General features: G+C 42.4%; 1 protein-coding gene across 2 annotated transcripts in view; it reads left to right on the forward strand.

Moving 5' to 3' along the window:
• LOC127427474 (pro-neuregulin-3, membrane-bound isoform-like) overlaps positions 1 to 18,131 on the forward strand; it is a 314,565-nt gene that overhangs the window by 180,528 nt on the left and 115,906 nt on the right. For both annotated transcript variants that reach the window (XM_051675108.1, XM_051675109.1), the window contains exon 2: positions 3,164 to 3,296. In XM_051675108.1, coding sequence (XP_051531068.1) covers positions 3,164 to 3,296 — 133 coding nt within the window. The remainder of the gene's footprint in view (positions 1 to 3,163; positions 3,297 to 18,131) is intronic.

Here is an 18,131-nt window from a genome sequence, read left to right on the forward strand (position 1 = left end):
ATCCAAGCATTATAACAGGTAAACAACTTCGCCAAACGGATAACAGATAAACATCCATCTAGTCTGCAGTGATGTTGTCCTGAACTGTGAGTGTTACTGAACTGAGCTAAACAGCATACTTAGTTTCTCCAGCCACAACATGAGACAGCCGGGATTTCTTTCCTGTGTGTGCGGACATGACATGATGCAAGGATGAATGTCATAAACCAGCGATTTCATGCAAAATCGAACCTGACAGCTTACAGAAGTTAAATGGGGTAGGACATTGTTTTGAACACTGATTGTTGATGTACTCAATCAATAATGGCAATTTGTTCATTGTTAACCCAAAAAGTGCAGCTTTAACTGAAAAGGAATTAAAAGTATTAATTGAAAATAAAATAGAAATAAAAACAGTAATACTTTACAATAAGGTTATATTTGTTCATGTTAGTTAATGCAGTAGTCTAGGTATAATGTCAGGTGTATTTTGTTGATTCATGTCTTTTATTTTGAAATTCTAGTTCCTGTTTCATGTCATGTGCTCCTGTTTCCCTTGTCATGTGATTTCTGTTTTCCCTCCATGTTCTTGTGTCATGTTTTCATTGGGTTATTGTTTAATTAACTTGTTATGAGTTCTGTTTGTTCATTGGTTTATGTTCTCCCATGTCTTGTATTTAAGCCCTCATGTTTTCATTGTCTAGTTGTCAAGTATTGAATGTGATGGTAAGCCATAGTCAAGCCATAGTCAAGCCATAGTCAAGCCATAGTCAAGCCATAGTCAAGCCATAGTCAAGCCATAGTCAAGCCATAGTCAAGCCATAGTCAGGCCATAGTCAGGCCATAGTCAGGCCATAGTCAGGCCATAGTCAAGCCATAGTCCATGTTCATGTTTTGTTTTGTAGTCAGGGTTATTGGTGTTCAAGTTTGTAAATAAACTGCACTTGGGTTCTTCATCTTCACGTCTTCGTCATAGTCATTGCCATCATTGTCAGCAGTCAACATGTTACATATAATAAACTAACAATGAACAATATTTTTGACACCATTTATTAATCTTGGCTAAAGTTAAATGATCAAAAACAAATACTATTGTTCATTGTTAATGTTAGTTCATATTGCATTAACTAATGTTAAGGTATACACCTTTTCATGTAAAAATGTATTAGTATATGTTGAAATGAATATCAGTTATATCAAATGCTGTAATAGTATTGATAATTTTTAGTCCGTGTTAACTATTGCATTAACTAATGTTAATGAATACAACCTCATTGTAAAGTGTTATCATAAAAACTAAGTTCAAAATTCAAAACTATAATAACCCTAACTGAGGCTCTCTTCTCTTCTGGCAGCTGTAGACTACAGATGTAGCTTTCATGTGGGTAGAGTCATCTTTGCCACACTTATGAAAGTCTTCTTTATTTCATCATGTGGCAGATGTCTGAGAGATTATGGGCAGTATGTATGTGCATGTGTGCATACCTTCAGTGCATTGTGTTTGCTGCTTATGGACATGCTTGGTGGTGGCATGACTGTGTAAACATGTTCCAGCTTGCGGCAGGTCCTGATTTTGTATTCTGAGTGACTGTTAACATCACAGCAGATGTTTATGTCCATGTTGATCTATGTTCTGATCCAGATTAAAAGGTGCAGCTCTGTTTGCCTGCAGTCTATGATCAGCACTACCTGAGATCATATTGTTGAATCACTGCTGCTATTTGAGCAGAGAAAAACAGGAAGGTGCTAATGCAGGCAATTTAGTTTCGCTGATGCATAATGCTTCAGCCTTTATTAAGTTTGTTATTTTTGTTAATAAATTGCACTAATTAAAACAAATCAAGTCAATGTAATGCAGTTCCATAGAGTGTTCATATGATCTGAGTCATGTTACAAATCAGCTATATACATATGAGTATGATTCAGAGTTCAAAATTAATAAAATATCCCCATAAAGTGGCAAAAATGCATAAAACATGGGGGGCTGATAAAAAAAAAAAAAAAAAAAAATTTCATATAGGCTATTTCATAATTCCATTAGGTTTATCAAATGATGGGTTTAGTATAGGTTTAGTCCGGACATTTGTATTCACTGTCTCAGTGGCGAGTGTTGTTGAATGTGGAGTTATTATAAAGGTTTTTTTTTTTTATTATTTTGTGAATATAAATAAAATAATCTTTAAAACACTGATTGTGAAGAAAACACTCCCAACAACTGCAAAACTTGAAACTTGACCCTATCCAAATCTACCCGAGAGCTGTAAAATCTAACATACTCTCAAAAAATATATAGATTTTAGCAAAAAAATACAAACAAAAAAAAAAGATTTACGCGTTAAAATTTCATAACAAAATTTCAATTTCAAAAACAAAATTGTGTAATTTTGAAAAAAAATTATAATAATAAAACGTAAAACATTTAAGTTTTTTATTTTGTTTTGTTTAAGATTACTCAGTTCAATTTGATGGAATTTTTTAATACAACTGAAATGCGCAAATCTTAATTTTTTTTGGGGGGTAGTTACTGGCCAGTTATTTAGCTGATCTTTTATTGTGTAAACTACTTGTTTATTTTATGTTGATCTGATTTTATAGGTACTAACAGACATAGCTATTCGGACTGAGAATTCATTTCAATTAATTAAATTGATTCAACTGAGAAATTTGATGCTGTGTGTTTTTATATGGTTTGTATTAGTATAGTTATAGTTAGTATAGTATGCCCTCATAAAAGTAATAAAAATGCCCCTCTAAATCCATTCAAGGGGCAAATATTAGGCTACCACTTAATAAAAAGTTAATTTCTGACACTGGAATGATTTGTCTGGAGATACCTTCTCATTATGTGAGGTTTATTATCTCTGACCACCTGTGTCATTAAACCCTGGTAGCCTATTTATAATATGTTCTAGAAATTTTTACAGGAGCTCATTCGCAATCAGTGGAGTCATTGTGAAACCATCGTACTTGAACATGTGATTCAATTAACAAATTCATGTCATACAGTGGAGAAATATCTTAGATTAAATTTTCTCACTGGAATGGACATTATGGAAATGGATGGATTATTACTGTTTGGTACGTTTGATTAATCTCGTATAATCTTGATTAATCTCTTTCTGTCTCTCTCTGTCCCCCCTCATCCTTCTTGCACCCTCCTCCCCCATGTCTCTTTCAAATGCAGTTGCCCCCACAACTTCTACTGTAAGATCTGAATTCTTCAAGCCATGCCAAGATAGTCAGGAGATGGCCTTCTGTTTGAATGAGGGAGAGTGCTTCATCATCGAAACAGTGGCAGGTGTACACAGACATTGCAGGTAAGTCCATGTGTGTGAGCGAGTGTGTCAAAAAGAGGAAGGGTATGTTCACACAGCAGTAGAATATGGTTTACACTTCAGTGTTGGGGAGTAGTTAACTAAAAGTAGCGACGCTACTAACCTAACTAAATTTGTCAGTAGCATGACAGTAGCTCAGCTATTATCAAGATAGTGTAGCTTTTTCAGTAGCGAGCTACATTTTCCAATAAGTAGCGATGTAACGTCACAAAACGCTACATATGTCACATTGTATTGCGAATGCGGCAATGGAACCGAGAGAGTAATCAAACACGCTCACCTAAAACTTTCACCTCTCTCTCACATAGCACTGAAAAACATCCTGGTTACTTGCGTAACCTCCATTCCCTGATGGAGGGAATGAGACGTTGTGCCGATGTAGTGACACTAGGGGGTCACTCTTGGGAGCCCGAAACACCTCTGGTCTTTGATAAAAGGCCAATGAAAATTGGCAAGTGGTATTTGCATACCAATCCCCCGGACGTACGGGTATAAAAGGAGCTGGTATGCAACCACTCATTCAGGTTTTGTGCTGAGGAGCCGAGACAATGTCCCTGCCATTTCAGCGGATAGTTCAGTGTTGTGGCAGGAGGGACACAACGTCTCGTTCCCTCCATCAGGGAATGGAGGTTATGCAAGTAACCAGGATGTTCCCTATCTGTCACTCACTCGACGTTGTGTCGATGTAGTGACACTAGGGGTCCCTATACGAAATGCTGCAACTGGCTGAACTGTGTTACATGAACTGGCGGTGTGTGATGGTGCCTCGTAGCCAGCGCACCAGGCCAACACGTAACCTCCCCCAATGCTGTTATGAGTGTCGAATGGCCCTTTGGGGACATGTCGACTGCCCAAAAGATAGAGACAGGCTGGCCCAGTCGTGGCCTCTTATACTCTTTTTTTCCTTTCCCCCCAAAAAAAGGAATTAACCAACTGAGGCCACCAGGTCTACGTCAGGGGGGTGTCACTCCCAAGGGGAAGACACCGTGGAGACCACACCCCGCCCAGAAAGGGGGGGGGGGGTATTTTGAGTGGAAATATGTCACATGGTCTTGCCGAACTTTGTCGGAAATATGTCATGTGGAGAAGTCCCATGGTAGGTCCTACCCTACAGGGGAGGAGTTTCTACAAACATGGTGACTGGGGCAGAGGGGCCTCTGCCCAAGGAAGACGCAGTTTGCCAACAGGGAAACGAATTAGCGGAAGATATACGTTGCATGTGGTTACCTATGGGAAACCATCACGTGCGGAGCACCTACCCCAGTACAGGGCTTAGTTAGCAAATGTACTGAGCCGGCTGCAAGTTTTTCCGCGAACTCGTCTGCCACAGGGCTCGGAGGAAATCGTCCAGGGAAAACAATTTGTGAACACTACGGGGAGTCAACAGCGCACATCTTCAGCTCAGGGGGGGTGAAAGGCGCTATGCGCAAGCGATACATCCGGCCAGCTTTCCCGGACTTACCTGCTTGTGCCTGCCACTACACGGGACGAAACCAGTTCCATCCGGAAATTGTAAAACCTCGAAAAGGTTTTGGGTGTTGCCAAGCCCGCTGCTTTGTAAATGTCTGTTAGAGAGCCACCACTGGTCAAGGCCCAGGAGGCCGCTACACCCCTGGTAGAATGGGCTCGTAGCCCTGCCGGGGGCGGCACGTCCTGGGCGTGATATGCCATTGTTATGGCATCAATGAGCCAGTGGGCGATCCTCTTCTTGGAGACAGCGCTTCCTTTCCGCTGTCCACCAAAGCAGACAAAGAGCTGCTCAGAGACTCTAAAGCTCTGTGTGCAATCCAAATAGATGTGTAAAGCACGCACCAGACACAGCAACATCAGGGCTGGGTCTGCCTCATCCTGGGGAAGTGCTTGCGGGTTCATCACCTAGTCCCTAAAAGGTGTCATGGGAATCTTGGGCACATAGCCTGGTCGGGGTCTCAGGATCACGTGAGAGTAGCCTGGACCGAACTCCAGGCACGTTTTGCTGACAGAGAACGCTTGCAGGTCTCCTACCCTCTTGATGGAAGTGAGCGTGGTCAGGAGGGCAGTCTTCAAAGAGAGTGCTTTAAGCTCAGCTGAATGCAAGGGCTCAAAGGGGGCTCTCCGTAGACCCTGAAGAACTACAGAGAGGTCCCATGAGGGAACGAGGTGCATACTGAAGGGATTCAACCTCCTGGCGCCTCTCAGGAACCTGATGATCAGGTCGTGCTTCCCTAAGGGTTATCGTCCACTGTGTCATGGTGTGCAGCTATAGCAGCTACATACACCTTCAAGGTGGAGGGGGACAGCCGCCCTTCCAACCTCTTCTGCAGGAAGGAAAGCACCGATCCGACTGCGCATCTCTGGGGTCTTAGCGTCGGGAAGAACACCACTTAGCGAACAGATGCCACTTAAAGGCATACAGGTGCCTCATAGAGGGGGCCCTAGCCTGAGTGATCATGTCTACCACCGTGGGTGGTAGGCCGCTTAAGTCTTCTGCATCCCATCCAGGGGCCAGACATGGAGATTCTAGAGGTCTGGTTGCGGGTGCCAGATGGTGCCCCGTCCCTGAGAAAGAATGTCCTTCCTCAGGGGAATTCGCCGGGGGGGTGGGGGGGGGCTGTCGCAAGGAACGTGATGTCTGAGAACCATGTCTGGGTGGGCCAGTAGGGTGCTACCAGGATGACCTGCTCCTCATCCTCCCTGACCTTGCACAGGGTCTGTGCAAGTAGGCTCACTGGGGGAAACACATATTTGCAAAGTCCAGTGGGCCAGTTGTGTGCCAGCGCGTCTATACTGAGAGGTGCCTCGGTCAGGTCGTACCAAAGCAGGCAGTGGGAGGATTCTTGGGAGGCGAACAGGTCTACCTGTGCCTGCCCAAATCGACTCCAAATCAGCTGGACCACCTGAGGGTGGAGTCTCCACTCTCCCCTGAGGGTAACCTGCCGTAACAGCGCATCCGCTGCAGTGTTGAGGTCACCCGCGATGTGAGTGGCTCGCAGTGACTTGAGGTGCTGCTGACTCCAGAGGAGGAGACGGCGGGCGAGTTGTGACATACAACGGGAGCACAGACCGCCTTGATGGTTGACATATGCTACCATTGCCGTGTTGTCTGTCCGAACTAACACATGCTTGCCTTGGATCAACGGCCGAAACCTCCGCTGGGCGAGCAGAATTGCCAGCAACTCGAGGCAGTTGATGTGCCAACATGGCCGCGGGCCCGTCAATGAGCCGGCGGCTGCATGCCCGTTGCATACAGTGCCCCAGCCTGTTTTGGAGGTGTCTGTCTTAACCACGATGCGCCTGGAGACCTGCTCTAGGGGAACGCCTGCCCATAGAAACGTGAGGTCAGTCCAAGGGCTGAAGAAGCGGTGACAGATCGGCGTGATGGCCACGCGATGTGTCCCGTGGCGCCATGCCCATCTCGGGACTCGAGTCTGAACCCAGTGCTGAAGTGGTCTCATATGCATCAACACGAGCGGGGTGGCCACTGCTGAGGATGCCATATGCCCCAGGAGCCTCTGAAAAAGTTTCAGTGGAACCGCTGTCTTCTGTTTGAATGCCTTCAGACAGGTCAGCACCGACTGTGCACGCTCGTTCATGAGGCGTGCCGTCAACGAGACTGATTCCAACTCCAAGCTGAGAAAAGGGATGCTCTGAACCGGGAGGAGCTTGCTCTTTTCCCAGTTGACCCGAAGCCCTAGTCGGCTGAGGTGTGAGAGCACCAGGTCCCTGTGTGCACACAACACATCCCGAGAGTGAGCTAGGATTAGCAATCATCGAGATAGTTGAGGATGCGAATGCCCACTTCCCTTAGCGGGGCAAGGGCTTCCTCTGCGACCTTCATGAAGAAGCGAGTGGACAAGGACAGGCCGAAAGGGAGGACCTTGTACTGATATGCCCGACGTGGAAGTACGTGTCCTTCAGGTCTACCGCCGTGAACCAATCTTGGTGCTGGACGCTCGCTAGAATGCGTTTTTGTGTAAGCATCTTGAACGGGAGTCTGTGTAAAGCCTGGTTCAATACTCACAGGTCCAAGATTGGCCATAACCCACCGCCTTATTTCGGTACAATGAAGTAGGGGCTGTAAAACCCCTTCTTCATCTCGGCCGGAGGGACAGGCTCTATCGCATCCTTCCATAGGAGGGAAGCGATCTCCGCACGCAAGGTAGCAGTGTTCTCGCCCTTCACCGAGGTGAAGTGGATGCTGCTGAACCTGGGCGGACGCCTGGCAAACTGAATCATGTAGCCAAGTCGGACGGTCCGGATCAGCCATCGCGACGGGTTGGAAAGCGCATTCCACGCGTCCAAGCTCCAGGCGAGGGGGACTAAGGGGATAATCTCGTGAGACATACCGGTGGATGGGGCCTCGCGGCGGGGCGGAGCCTGAGGTGACACGCCGTGTTGTGGCCGTGCTGATTTCAGGGACATCGAAGCACTTACCTGGCTCCTTGTGACCACCCCCGGAACCGCCAGGGACAGGGGAGGAAGAGGCCTGTCCTTGTGACCCACGGAGACTGTCACATTGGGGGCAGATTTGTGCCACAGCTGGGCGCACAGGGGTGGGGAGACCGCCGGTGGACAGTGGTTGTGATGACGGCCATGCACACTGGGTATGTGATCCAGAGAACAAGGAAACCGCTCTTTTGCTGAACTCTTGGGTACTGGAGCCACTTGGGCATGCAGCGAAATTAAATGAAATGGGGGATGGAGTGGTCTGTTTACCAGCTCCAAAGCAGTGGGTTTCATCGTCCCTGGGTCGCCCGTCTCAGGGGCACTTCGAAGCCTTTCACTGGTTCTTGGCGGCCAGCCGTGTGACGGGTGGCGTCTGCTTCCTGCGGTGGGCTCCACGCCGGAGCCGGGCCGCCACGAGGGGGACGCCCTCGGCGACGAGCAAGCGGGGTGCGGGATCTTGAGCCGCGCTGGGGCAGGATGTTCCGGATAGCCTCCGTCTGCTGCTTCACTGGCGAGAACTGCTGGGCAATGTCCTCAACGGTGTCGCCGAATAGGCCAACCTGGGAAATGGGGCAGTAAGGAACCGTACCTTGTCAGCCTCTCCCATCTCGACCAGGTTGAGCCAAAGGTGGTGCTCCTGGACCACCAAGGTGGACATCACCCACCCGAGAGACCACGCCGTGACCTTCGTCGCCCAGAGAGCGAGGTCGGTTGCCGAGCGCAGCTCCTGCATCAATCCCAGGGTGGAACTACCCTCGTGCAGTTCCTTTAATGCCTCAGCTTTAAACAACATTTAAGCAACATTGCCATGGTCATGTTCTCGCAATGAGTACATGATCAATTCACGAATGCTGTCTTCACGTGGGTCGCACCCAGACATGAAAGACAGCAATCGTGACCATCAGAAGTTGAGAGATAACGACCGGAACCAGGAATAACACACAAACGGAAAGACATCTTTAAAAAGACGCATCTTTAAAAAGACGTTCTGTGTGTGCCGCTCTTTTAGAGAAATATACACTTTTAGAGAAATATACTCTCTAATTTCTGCCGAAGCGCCCAGGGGCGTTATCTGCAGTGCACCAGTGCAGAGGAGGGAGAAGCCACGGTAATGCTCCGTCAGATCCAGCAGAGGTGAATGAACAGTCAGCTCAGTGAACATCAACTGTTCGGCTCCGAAGAGAAAATCTGAATGAGTGGTTGCATACCAGCTCCTTTTATACCCGTATGTCCGGGAGAGTGGTATGCAAATACCACTCGCCAATTTTCATTGGCCTTTTATCAAAGACCAGAGGTGTTTCAGACTCCCAAGAGTGACCCCTAGTGTCACTATATCAACACAACGTCGAGTGAGTGACAGATAGGGAACCCAAATTATTTAAGTAAATTAATTATTTCTGAAAATTCATGTAAATGAACTAGTTAAAATAAATGATTCCCTTATATATAGCATTGTTGACGACTATCACAATAATAGGAAAGGGCTTGACTTTGGTTATTTGTTCATACAGACAGTATTTAAAGTATAAGGTGCACTATATAAGATGAACATTGCAATTCGAGATTCGCACCTGTTAGTTAATACTGATATTGTGAACATAGCCAAAGTGTATTGTAGCACAAAACAACTATCTCTAACATCTATTCATTGAAAATGATAAACCCCAAGATCTGTTTTCTCTGGTTCTTTGCCAGAGTAGCTATTACATAGTTTAATAATCCACTGGCATATGCAAACACAACAAAGACTGTGATGGCTCCCTGCACTGGATTGGCTGAGCCTATGCTGAAAATCACAAAAATATGGAGCTCAAATCACTCAAATTATGAGAGGTGAAAGAGAAAGCTGCGCCAAATAATGCGGTCTATTCTAGATGTCTTAGCACATGCAATGACTGTTTGAAAATCCTGATCTGCCACATTGGAACAGCTAAATGACTTAACCTGAAGAGTCTGATTCATTCAATTCTTTCAGACATGAGTGACTCTGATTGGAACAAATAATTGCAGGTGTCTTTGCTCAGAGATGTCACTGCTTTAGGACAGGGTGGTACTGCAAATAAAATAATCTGTCATCAGCATACAGCCTGAACCGTAGAATGGTCCCAAGCCTCTGCGGGTAAGTGTGGTGTTTCTCAGGGAAAGTGTTGTAAATCTGGGGATTTACAACCCTTTTCTCCATGAGCTGTGCTGGTGAACCAGCAGATGGAAACACCATAGAAAAATCAAAAAAATGTCTGCATTTGGTAACATAACTGCTTTATTTGAAATCAGAAACATAATTTAATAAGAATGAATCAGTCCAACTACATTCAGTGTTCAAATGATATCAGAGATCTTGGGAAGTGAATTTAGCCTATCCTTTTTTTAATCAAGTAAAGTTTTTTTTCTTATGGGGAATCACATAAGGGATTGTTTACCCCATATAAAAATCTTCATTTTCTCAACCTCATGTCTAACCCCGTCCAAGCCCGTATTAATTTCTTTCTTTTCTGGAATACAACAGGTGGTGTTAGGCAGAGTATTGGGAATGTTAGGACAGCATCGGTCACCATTCACTTTCATAGCATATTTTTTCCGTACAATGAAAGTGAATGGTGACTGACTGAGGCTGTCATTCTGCCTAACATCTCCTTTTGTGTTCCACGAAAGGAAAAAAGTCATATTCTATATAAATAAAGTCTTTTTTTTTTAAGGTGCACTCAGTAACTTTTGTTACTTGCACTGACACCTAGCGGCTTGGATGCAGCATCATTTAAAATCAATAGTTTTCAGTTTCAGATGTCATTGTAGACATTTAGTATTCACAGTCAACCATGATTATTTTAATCAATGAGTGAAAATGTCAAATAACAGGATGGTTACTGAAATTCGTATTCGGCTGGTCATGTGATACTAACATGGCAGCCCCCATGTGCGGAACCTCTCCATGTAGAATAAAACAGCTTTTATAAGATTACTGATATGACTGGAGTCTTCATTTTAATGTGAGTGGTCATGATTTCCCACATATATTGCAAAATTACAATTCATATCTTGAGGAGTTAAAATGTTTTAATGAGGAAAAAAATTACTGAGTGCACCTTTAACGGTTAGATTGTGTACAAATATATCCTTAAGGCAAAAATTGGACGTTACCACTTTTTACAGTGTAGGGAGATATCTGTTTGTTGTATCCCCTGTCACAGTTTCCGTTTACAAATCCCCAACCCCATATTAATTCCGACAGACCTGCCTACTGCTGCTCATCATTCAAATGTAATGATGTTTTTTTTAAGTGCCTTTAAAATAACCACTGCAACCTCAAGCAAAAGGCTTAACGTGTGCTAATGTTCAGTGCAGCTCAGCATCCGGTAAATGTAATAAGAGATTTTACCCATATTATGCATTTTTTCTCTCCTTCATCTTCTCTTTTTGTCCTTTTTTTCCATTTGGCCTTTAGTCAATCCCATTAATTGGATTGTTGTTCCCAGTCATTGCCATGGTAACAGATCTTTCCTTAGATGCACATAGATTGCATAGAGCCATGTCCAAATACTGCAGTAATTAAAACTATTTATAATTTAATGTTCACAGCATAGAACGGGTGCCTCCAATATCAGCTAGTTTGTTCAATAGGGAATTGCTTTCCATCAACTTTATTACTTTTTTAAAAGAGATAATGATGGCAATTTGTGGGTCGGTAAATGTGATTTTTTTTTAAAGAATTTTAAACTATTCATTTAATTCAATCTCAGATCAAATCATACATGCAATTCAGTATACACAGTAGCTCTCAAAACAAATATGGTGCCTATGGCCCAGGTTTGAATTCAGTAACTTTAAATGTCATTGATTCTTCAGTGTCTAGACACCAAATGTCATGATGTCCAACCTGTGCAATAGGTGCTGTATTTAATTTGAGAGCTGCATGATGAGATGACTGAGTAAATAATGCCTTAACACAATTTTTTTTTCTTCTGGTAAATGTGTAGAAGGAACATGGATAGAGATAGAAAGCAGATAGTACTGGTTTTAGTATTATAAACAGAATGTTTCTGTTTTACACTGAGGAAAAACTGACAAGTGGAATTGTTCAATGCACTTCATAGAAGACAGATGAATAGATGTAGAATGCAGAGCTAAGATCTTGGAAATCCAGGAGGGGGTATTAAGGGATATGACTTGACAAAATGAATCGTATTAATGATGACGACATCCTCTTTTAAAAGTTTTTCATCAACTTCTCTCTTTTCCTGTTGATCAGTCGGCGATTAAATTGTCACTAAGCTGTCAGATCTCAAAATACATTGTTAATCCTGGAAGCTGTATTTGATAATTTCCTTTCCTCTGGGATAAAGGAAGAATTCACTGCATTCACACCCTCTTGAACACCAAAAAAAAAAAAAAAACATGTAGCATCTTCTCAAGGTTTTCAAGAGTCTTCAAGAATCTTGAACCACATAAAATGAGCAATAGTAAGACTGTATAATTATGGCATGCATAAATTCACTAATCTACTGTCATGAATACAAACATCATCCTACGCAATCTACCTCGGCATTGTCTTGGGTCGCTTGGTAGTATATAGACAGTATAAGGAGGAGGAGACACACCATTCGTAGAAAATAAATGTGGAATATCGCAACATCCAATCTGGTGTTTAAAGACCCAGTCAGTTTAAAGACCCAATCACCTTTTTGTTAGAGGCATCTCTCAATGTCTATCAATGGGCTATTATCTAGAATGTGTAGGCGCATTAGCTGGACCAGCCTCAAAAATAGTTTTTCTATAGTTGTTAGTTTTTATTGCAGATCTGACATATAGTGTCCCCAAAATGTACAACTCCAATTCTGAAAAAGTTGGGACAGTATGAAAAATGCTAATAAAAACAAAAAGGGATGATTTGAAAATTATATTCACCCTTTTCTATATTGAAAGCACTACAACTACACATTATATGATGTTTTCCCTTGTGAATTTAATTGTTTTTTTTGAAAATATACAGTAATTTCAAATCAGATGATTGCAACATGCTACAAAAAAGTTGGGTCAGTCAAGTGTTTGCCACTGTGTAACATCACTATTTCTTCTAATAACACTTATTAAGCATTTAGACACTGAAGACACAAGTTTGTTAAGTTTAGTTAGTGGAATTTTCCCCCATTCATCCATTATGTAGGTCTTTAGCTGCATAATTGTATGGGGTCTTTGTTGCCGTATCGTGTGCTCCATAATGCACCACACATTCTCAGTTGGAGACAGTTCAGAACTGCAGGCAGACCAGTCTAGCACCCACACTCTCTGCTTTGCAGCCATGCACTTGTAATCTGGCCACTTGTAATCTGGACCCTTGTAATCTGGTTTTCGTTTTGCCCTTTACGCACCCAGATTTGACCATATTCATTGAATCTTTTAACTATATTGTGCACTGTAGAGGGTGAAATGCCCAAAATCCTTCCAATTTGTCTCTGGGGAACATTGATCTCAAAGTGCTGGATTATTTGCTGAAGAATCTTTTGGCAAATTGACAAGTCTCGATTGATCCTTGCTCTGGAAGGTCTAGGCTGTTTTTGGAGGCTCCTTATATACTATGACACGATTGCCTCACCTGTTTAACATTTCCGGTTTCACATCACCTTGTTATTTTAACTCGTCAAATTATTATTAGTCTTAAATTGCCCCTGTCTCAACTTTTTTGGAGTGTGTTGCAATCATCTGATTAGAAATTACTGTACATTTTCAAAAAACAATGAAATTCACAAGGAAAAACATCATATAATATGTAGTTGTAGTGCTTTCAATATAGCAAAGGGTGAATATAATTTACAAATCACTCCTTTTTGTTTTTATTAGCATTTTTCATACTGTCCCAACTTTTTCGGAATTGGGGTTGTATTATGACACTAATATATAACCACACAAATGACAACACACATAAAAATGTATGAATTTCATTACATTAGATATGAACAAAATATCAAACCAAGTAGCATCTGCAAACAAATGATGCTAGACCTTCTGTAGGAAATTACTTTTCTTAACCATATTTGCAGTTACTTTTATTGCAAATATGACAACCAGAAAGTAAATATTTTTTGTCTTAATTTCAAATGGTATTTCTATTGTTTTATCATTTTAAAACCTATATACAGGTGCATCTCAATAAATTAGAATGTCGTGGAAAAGTTCATTTATTTCAGTAATTCAACTCAAATTGTGAAACTCGTGTATTAAATAAATTCAGTGCACACAGACTGAAGTAGTTTAAGTCTTTGGTTCTTTTAATTGTGATGATTTTGGCTCACATTTAACAAAAACCCACCAATTCACTATCTCAAAAAATTAGAATACATCATAAGACCAATAAAAAAAACATTTTTAGTGAATTGTTGGCCTTCTGGAAAGTATGTTCATTTACTGTATATGTACTCAATACTTGGTAGGGGCTCATTTTGCTTTAATTACTGCCTCAGTTCGGCGTGGCATGGAGGTGATCAGTTTGTGGCACTGCCGAGGTGGTATGGAAGCCCAGGTTTCTTTGACAGTGGCCTTCAGCTCATCTGCATTTTTTGGTCTCTTGTTTCTCATTTTCCTCTTGACAATACCCCATAGATTCTCTATGGGGTTCAGGTCTGGTGAGTTTGCTGGCCAGTCAAGCACACCAACACCATGGTCATTTAACCAACTTTTGGTGCTTTTGGCAGTGTGGGCAGGTGCCAAATCCTGCTGGAAAATGAAATCAGCATCTTTAAAAAGCTGGTCAGCAGAAGGAAGTATGAAGTGCTCCAAAATTTCTTGGTAAACGGGTGCAGTGACTTTGGTTTTCAAAAAACACAATGGACCAACACCAGCAGATGACATTGCACCCCAAATCATCACAGACTGTGGAAACTTAACACTGGACTTCAAGCAACTTGGGCTATGAGCTTCTCCACCCTTCCTCCAGACTCTAGGACCTAGGTTTCCAAATGAAATACAAAACTTGCTCTCATCTGAAAAGAGGACTTTGGAACACTGGGCAACAGTCCAGTTCTTCTTCTCCTTAGCCCAGGTAAGACGCCTCTGATGTTGTCTGTGGTTCAGGAGTGGCTTAACAAGAGGAATACCACAACTGTAGCCAAATTCCTTGACATGTCTGTGTGTGGTGGCTCTTGATGCCTTGACCCCAGCCTCAGTCCATTCCTTGTGAAGTTCACCCAAATTCTTGAATCGATTTTGCTTGACAATCCTCATAAGGCTGCGGTTCTCTCTGTTGGTTGTGCATCTTTTTCTTCCACACTTTTTCCTTCCACTCAACTTTCTGTTAACATGCTTGGATACAGCACTCTGTGAACAGCCAGCTTCTTTGGCAATGAATGTTTATGGCTTACCCTCCTTGTGAAGGGTGTCAATGATTGTCTTCTGGACAACTGTCAGATCAGCAGTCTTCCCCATGATTGTGTAGCCTAGTGAACCAAACTGAGAGACCATTTTGAAGGCTCAGGAAACCTTTGCAGTTGTTTTGAGTTGATTAGCTGATTGGCATGTCACCATATTCTAATTTTTTGAGATAGTGAATTGGTGGGTTTTTGTTAAATGTGAGCCAAAATCATCACAATTAAAAGAACCAAAGACTTAAACTACTTCAGTCTGTGTGCATTGAATTTATTTAATACACGAGTTTCACAATTTGAGTTGAATTACTGAAATAAATGAACTTTTCCACGACATTCTAATTTATTGAGATGCACCTGTATATATATATATATATATATATATATATATATATATATAGTATATATATATATATATATATATATATATATACACTATATCGCCAAAAGTATTCGCTCATCTGCCTTTAGACGCATATGAACTTAAGTGACATCCCATTCATAATCCATAGGGTTTAATATGACGTTGGCCCACCCTTTGCAGCTATAACAGCTTCAACTCTTCTGGGAAGGCTTTCCACAAGATTTAGGAGTGTGTTTATGGGAATTTTTGACCATTCTTCCAGAAGCGCATTTGTGAGGTCAGGCACTGATGTTGGACGAGAAGGCCTGGCTCGCAGTCTTCGCTCTAATTCATCCCAAAGGTGCTCTATCGGGTTGAGGTCAGGACTCTGTGCAGGCCAGTCAAATTCTTCCACACCAAACTCTCTCATCCATGTCTTTATGGACCTTGCTTTGTGCACTGGTGCGCAGTCATGTTGGAACAGGAAGGGGCCATCCCCAAACTGTTCCCACAAAGTTGGGAGCATGGAATTCTCTTGGTATGCTGAAGCATTCAGTGTTCCTTTCACTGGAACTAAGGGGCCAAGCCCAGCTCCTGAAAAACAACCCCACACCATAATCCCCCCTCCACAAAACTTCACAGTTGGCACAATGCAGTAAGACAAGTACCGTTCTCCTGGCAACCGCCAAACCCAGACTCGTCCATCAGATTGCCAGATGGAGAAGCGTGATTCGTCACTCCAGAGAACATGTCTCCACTGCTCTAGAGTCCAGTGGCGGCGTGCTTTACACCACTGCATCCGACGCTTTGCATTGCACTTGGTGATGTATGGCTTTGATGCAGCTGCTCGGCCATGGAAACCCATTCCATGAAGCTCTCTACGCACTGTTCTTGAGCTAATCTGAAGGCCACATGAACTTTGGAGGTCTGTAGCGATTGACTCTGCAGAAAGTTGGCGACCTCTGCGCACTATGCGCCTCAGCATCCGCTGACCCCGCTCTGTCATTTTATGTGGCCTACCACTTCGTGGCTGAGTAACTGTCATTCCCAATCACTTCCACTTTGTTATAATACCACTGACAGTTGACTGTGGAATATTTAGTAGCGAGGAAATTTCACGACTGGACTTGTTGCACAGGTGGCATCCTATCACAGTACCACGCTGGAATTCACTGAGCTCCTGAGAGTGGCCCATTCTTTCACAAATGTTTGTAGAAGCAGTCTGCATGCCTAGGTGCTTCATTTTATATACCTGTGGCCATGGAAGTGATTAGAACACCTGAATTCAATTATTTGGATGGGTGAGCGAATACTTTTGGCAATATAGTGTATATATATATTGTCAAATGTTTTGCTCGAAAGACTGATATTTTGTTGTCTAATGCAAAGACATTCATACATTATTAAGTGTAGCTTAAATTTCCAGATTAGAGCTGTCAATCAGTAAAAAAATTTTATCGAGTTACATGATATGCTGATTAATTAATCAAATTAATCACAATTAATAGCATATAATCAATATTTGTAAAGGCCCCCTAAATAAAAATAATGTAATAAATAATTATAAAATATGTATAAATAATTATATTTAAATAATTTTAAATATAATGTATTATAAAAATAATAATTCAGATAATTAAAATGCAAAAAGTAGTTTTAGAAGGCAATATATTGTTTATTTTCATATCATTGAACAGAAACATACTATAGAATCATTGGCCTATGGTCTACAGCAATCAATTTTGGAAATGAACTCGTCAGTCTGTCCAAGGTAGATTTACACCTTGTCCTAACCAGATGCGACACAATAAGATTCCAGCAACACTCAATCAGTCTGTCCACACCAGGCGTGAGGTGACACCACAATAGTTATACACTAAAATGAGAATAATTGACAATAATATTTAGAAAACAGAGCAATTACAGATGAAATAATTGAACGTAACTCATTTTCTTACTGAAGCTTTGTATGGGCATTCTCTTTTTACAGCAAACCCCAAGGGGATAAATACACAATCACAAATACACTGTTGTTATTTCACCGATCTCCACATGACAGGGATGCGGAGAAACAGTCAGAATGAGTCTGTATGTCTCCCCTCTGCCATTCTGAACAGAGGTGTGTGTGTGTATGTGTGTGTGTGTGTGTGTGTGTGTGTGAGACAGAGCTCCAGCTGAAGAGAGTGAGACCTCAAGCACAACATTCGGTAGGTATGTGACACCCTCGGCCAAAATCAAGTTATTCTGAACCGGCTAGTGAGATGCCGGCTTTAATATACTGCAATAAGAATAATTTTAGACCCATATGGTGACTGTGCTGGCCGGTGCGATGTCCCAGAAATAGAAAGCCCTGTTGCTGTCACTCGTCGTGTGTTGTGGCTGGTTAGGAAAAAACTCTGATTAACATGGAAAAGATAAATTTTATTGCGTGTTGCGCCGTGTCTGCTTAGGAGACAGTGTTATTATAAGGGCTTTTCTAAAGACGCATCCATGTACACATGTGTCAGATGGACGCTTTTGGAGTGTCTCACTTTGATTGCATCGCATCATAAACATAGAATTTTTAGGATGCTATGTTAAGTTAACTGTAGTTTGAAACGTAGAAAAAAAAAATTGCATCTCAAAACCCCTGCATTCAGAGTTGCGCTCCTCCCAGTTGTGTTTGAATGCAAAAACACATCCTCATTTGTGCTG

This window comes from Myxocyprinus asiaticus, chromosome 36 (genome assembly GCF_019703515.2).
Source record: "Myxocyprinus asiaticus isolate MX2 ecotype Aquarium Trade chromosome 36, UBuf_Myxa_2, whole genome shotgun sequence".
NCBI classification, from domain to species: domain Eukaryota; kingdom Metazoa; phylum Chordata; class Actinopteri; order Cypriniformes; family Catostomidae; genus Myxocyprinus; species Myxocyprinus asiaticus.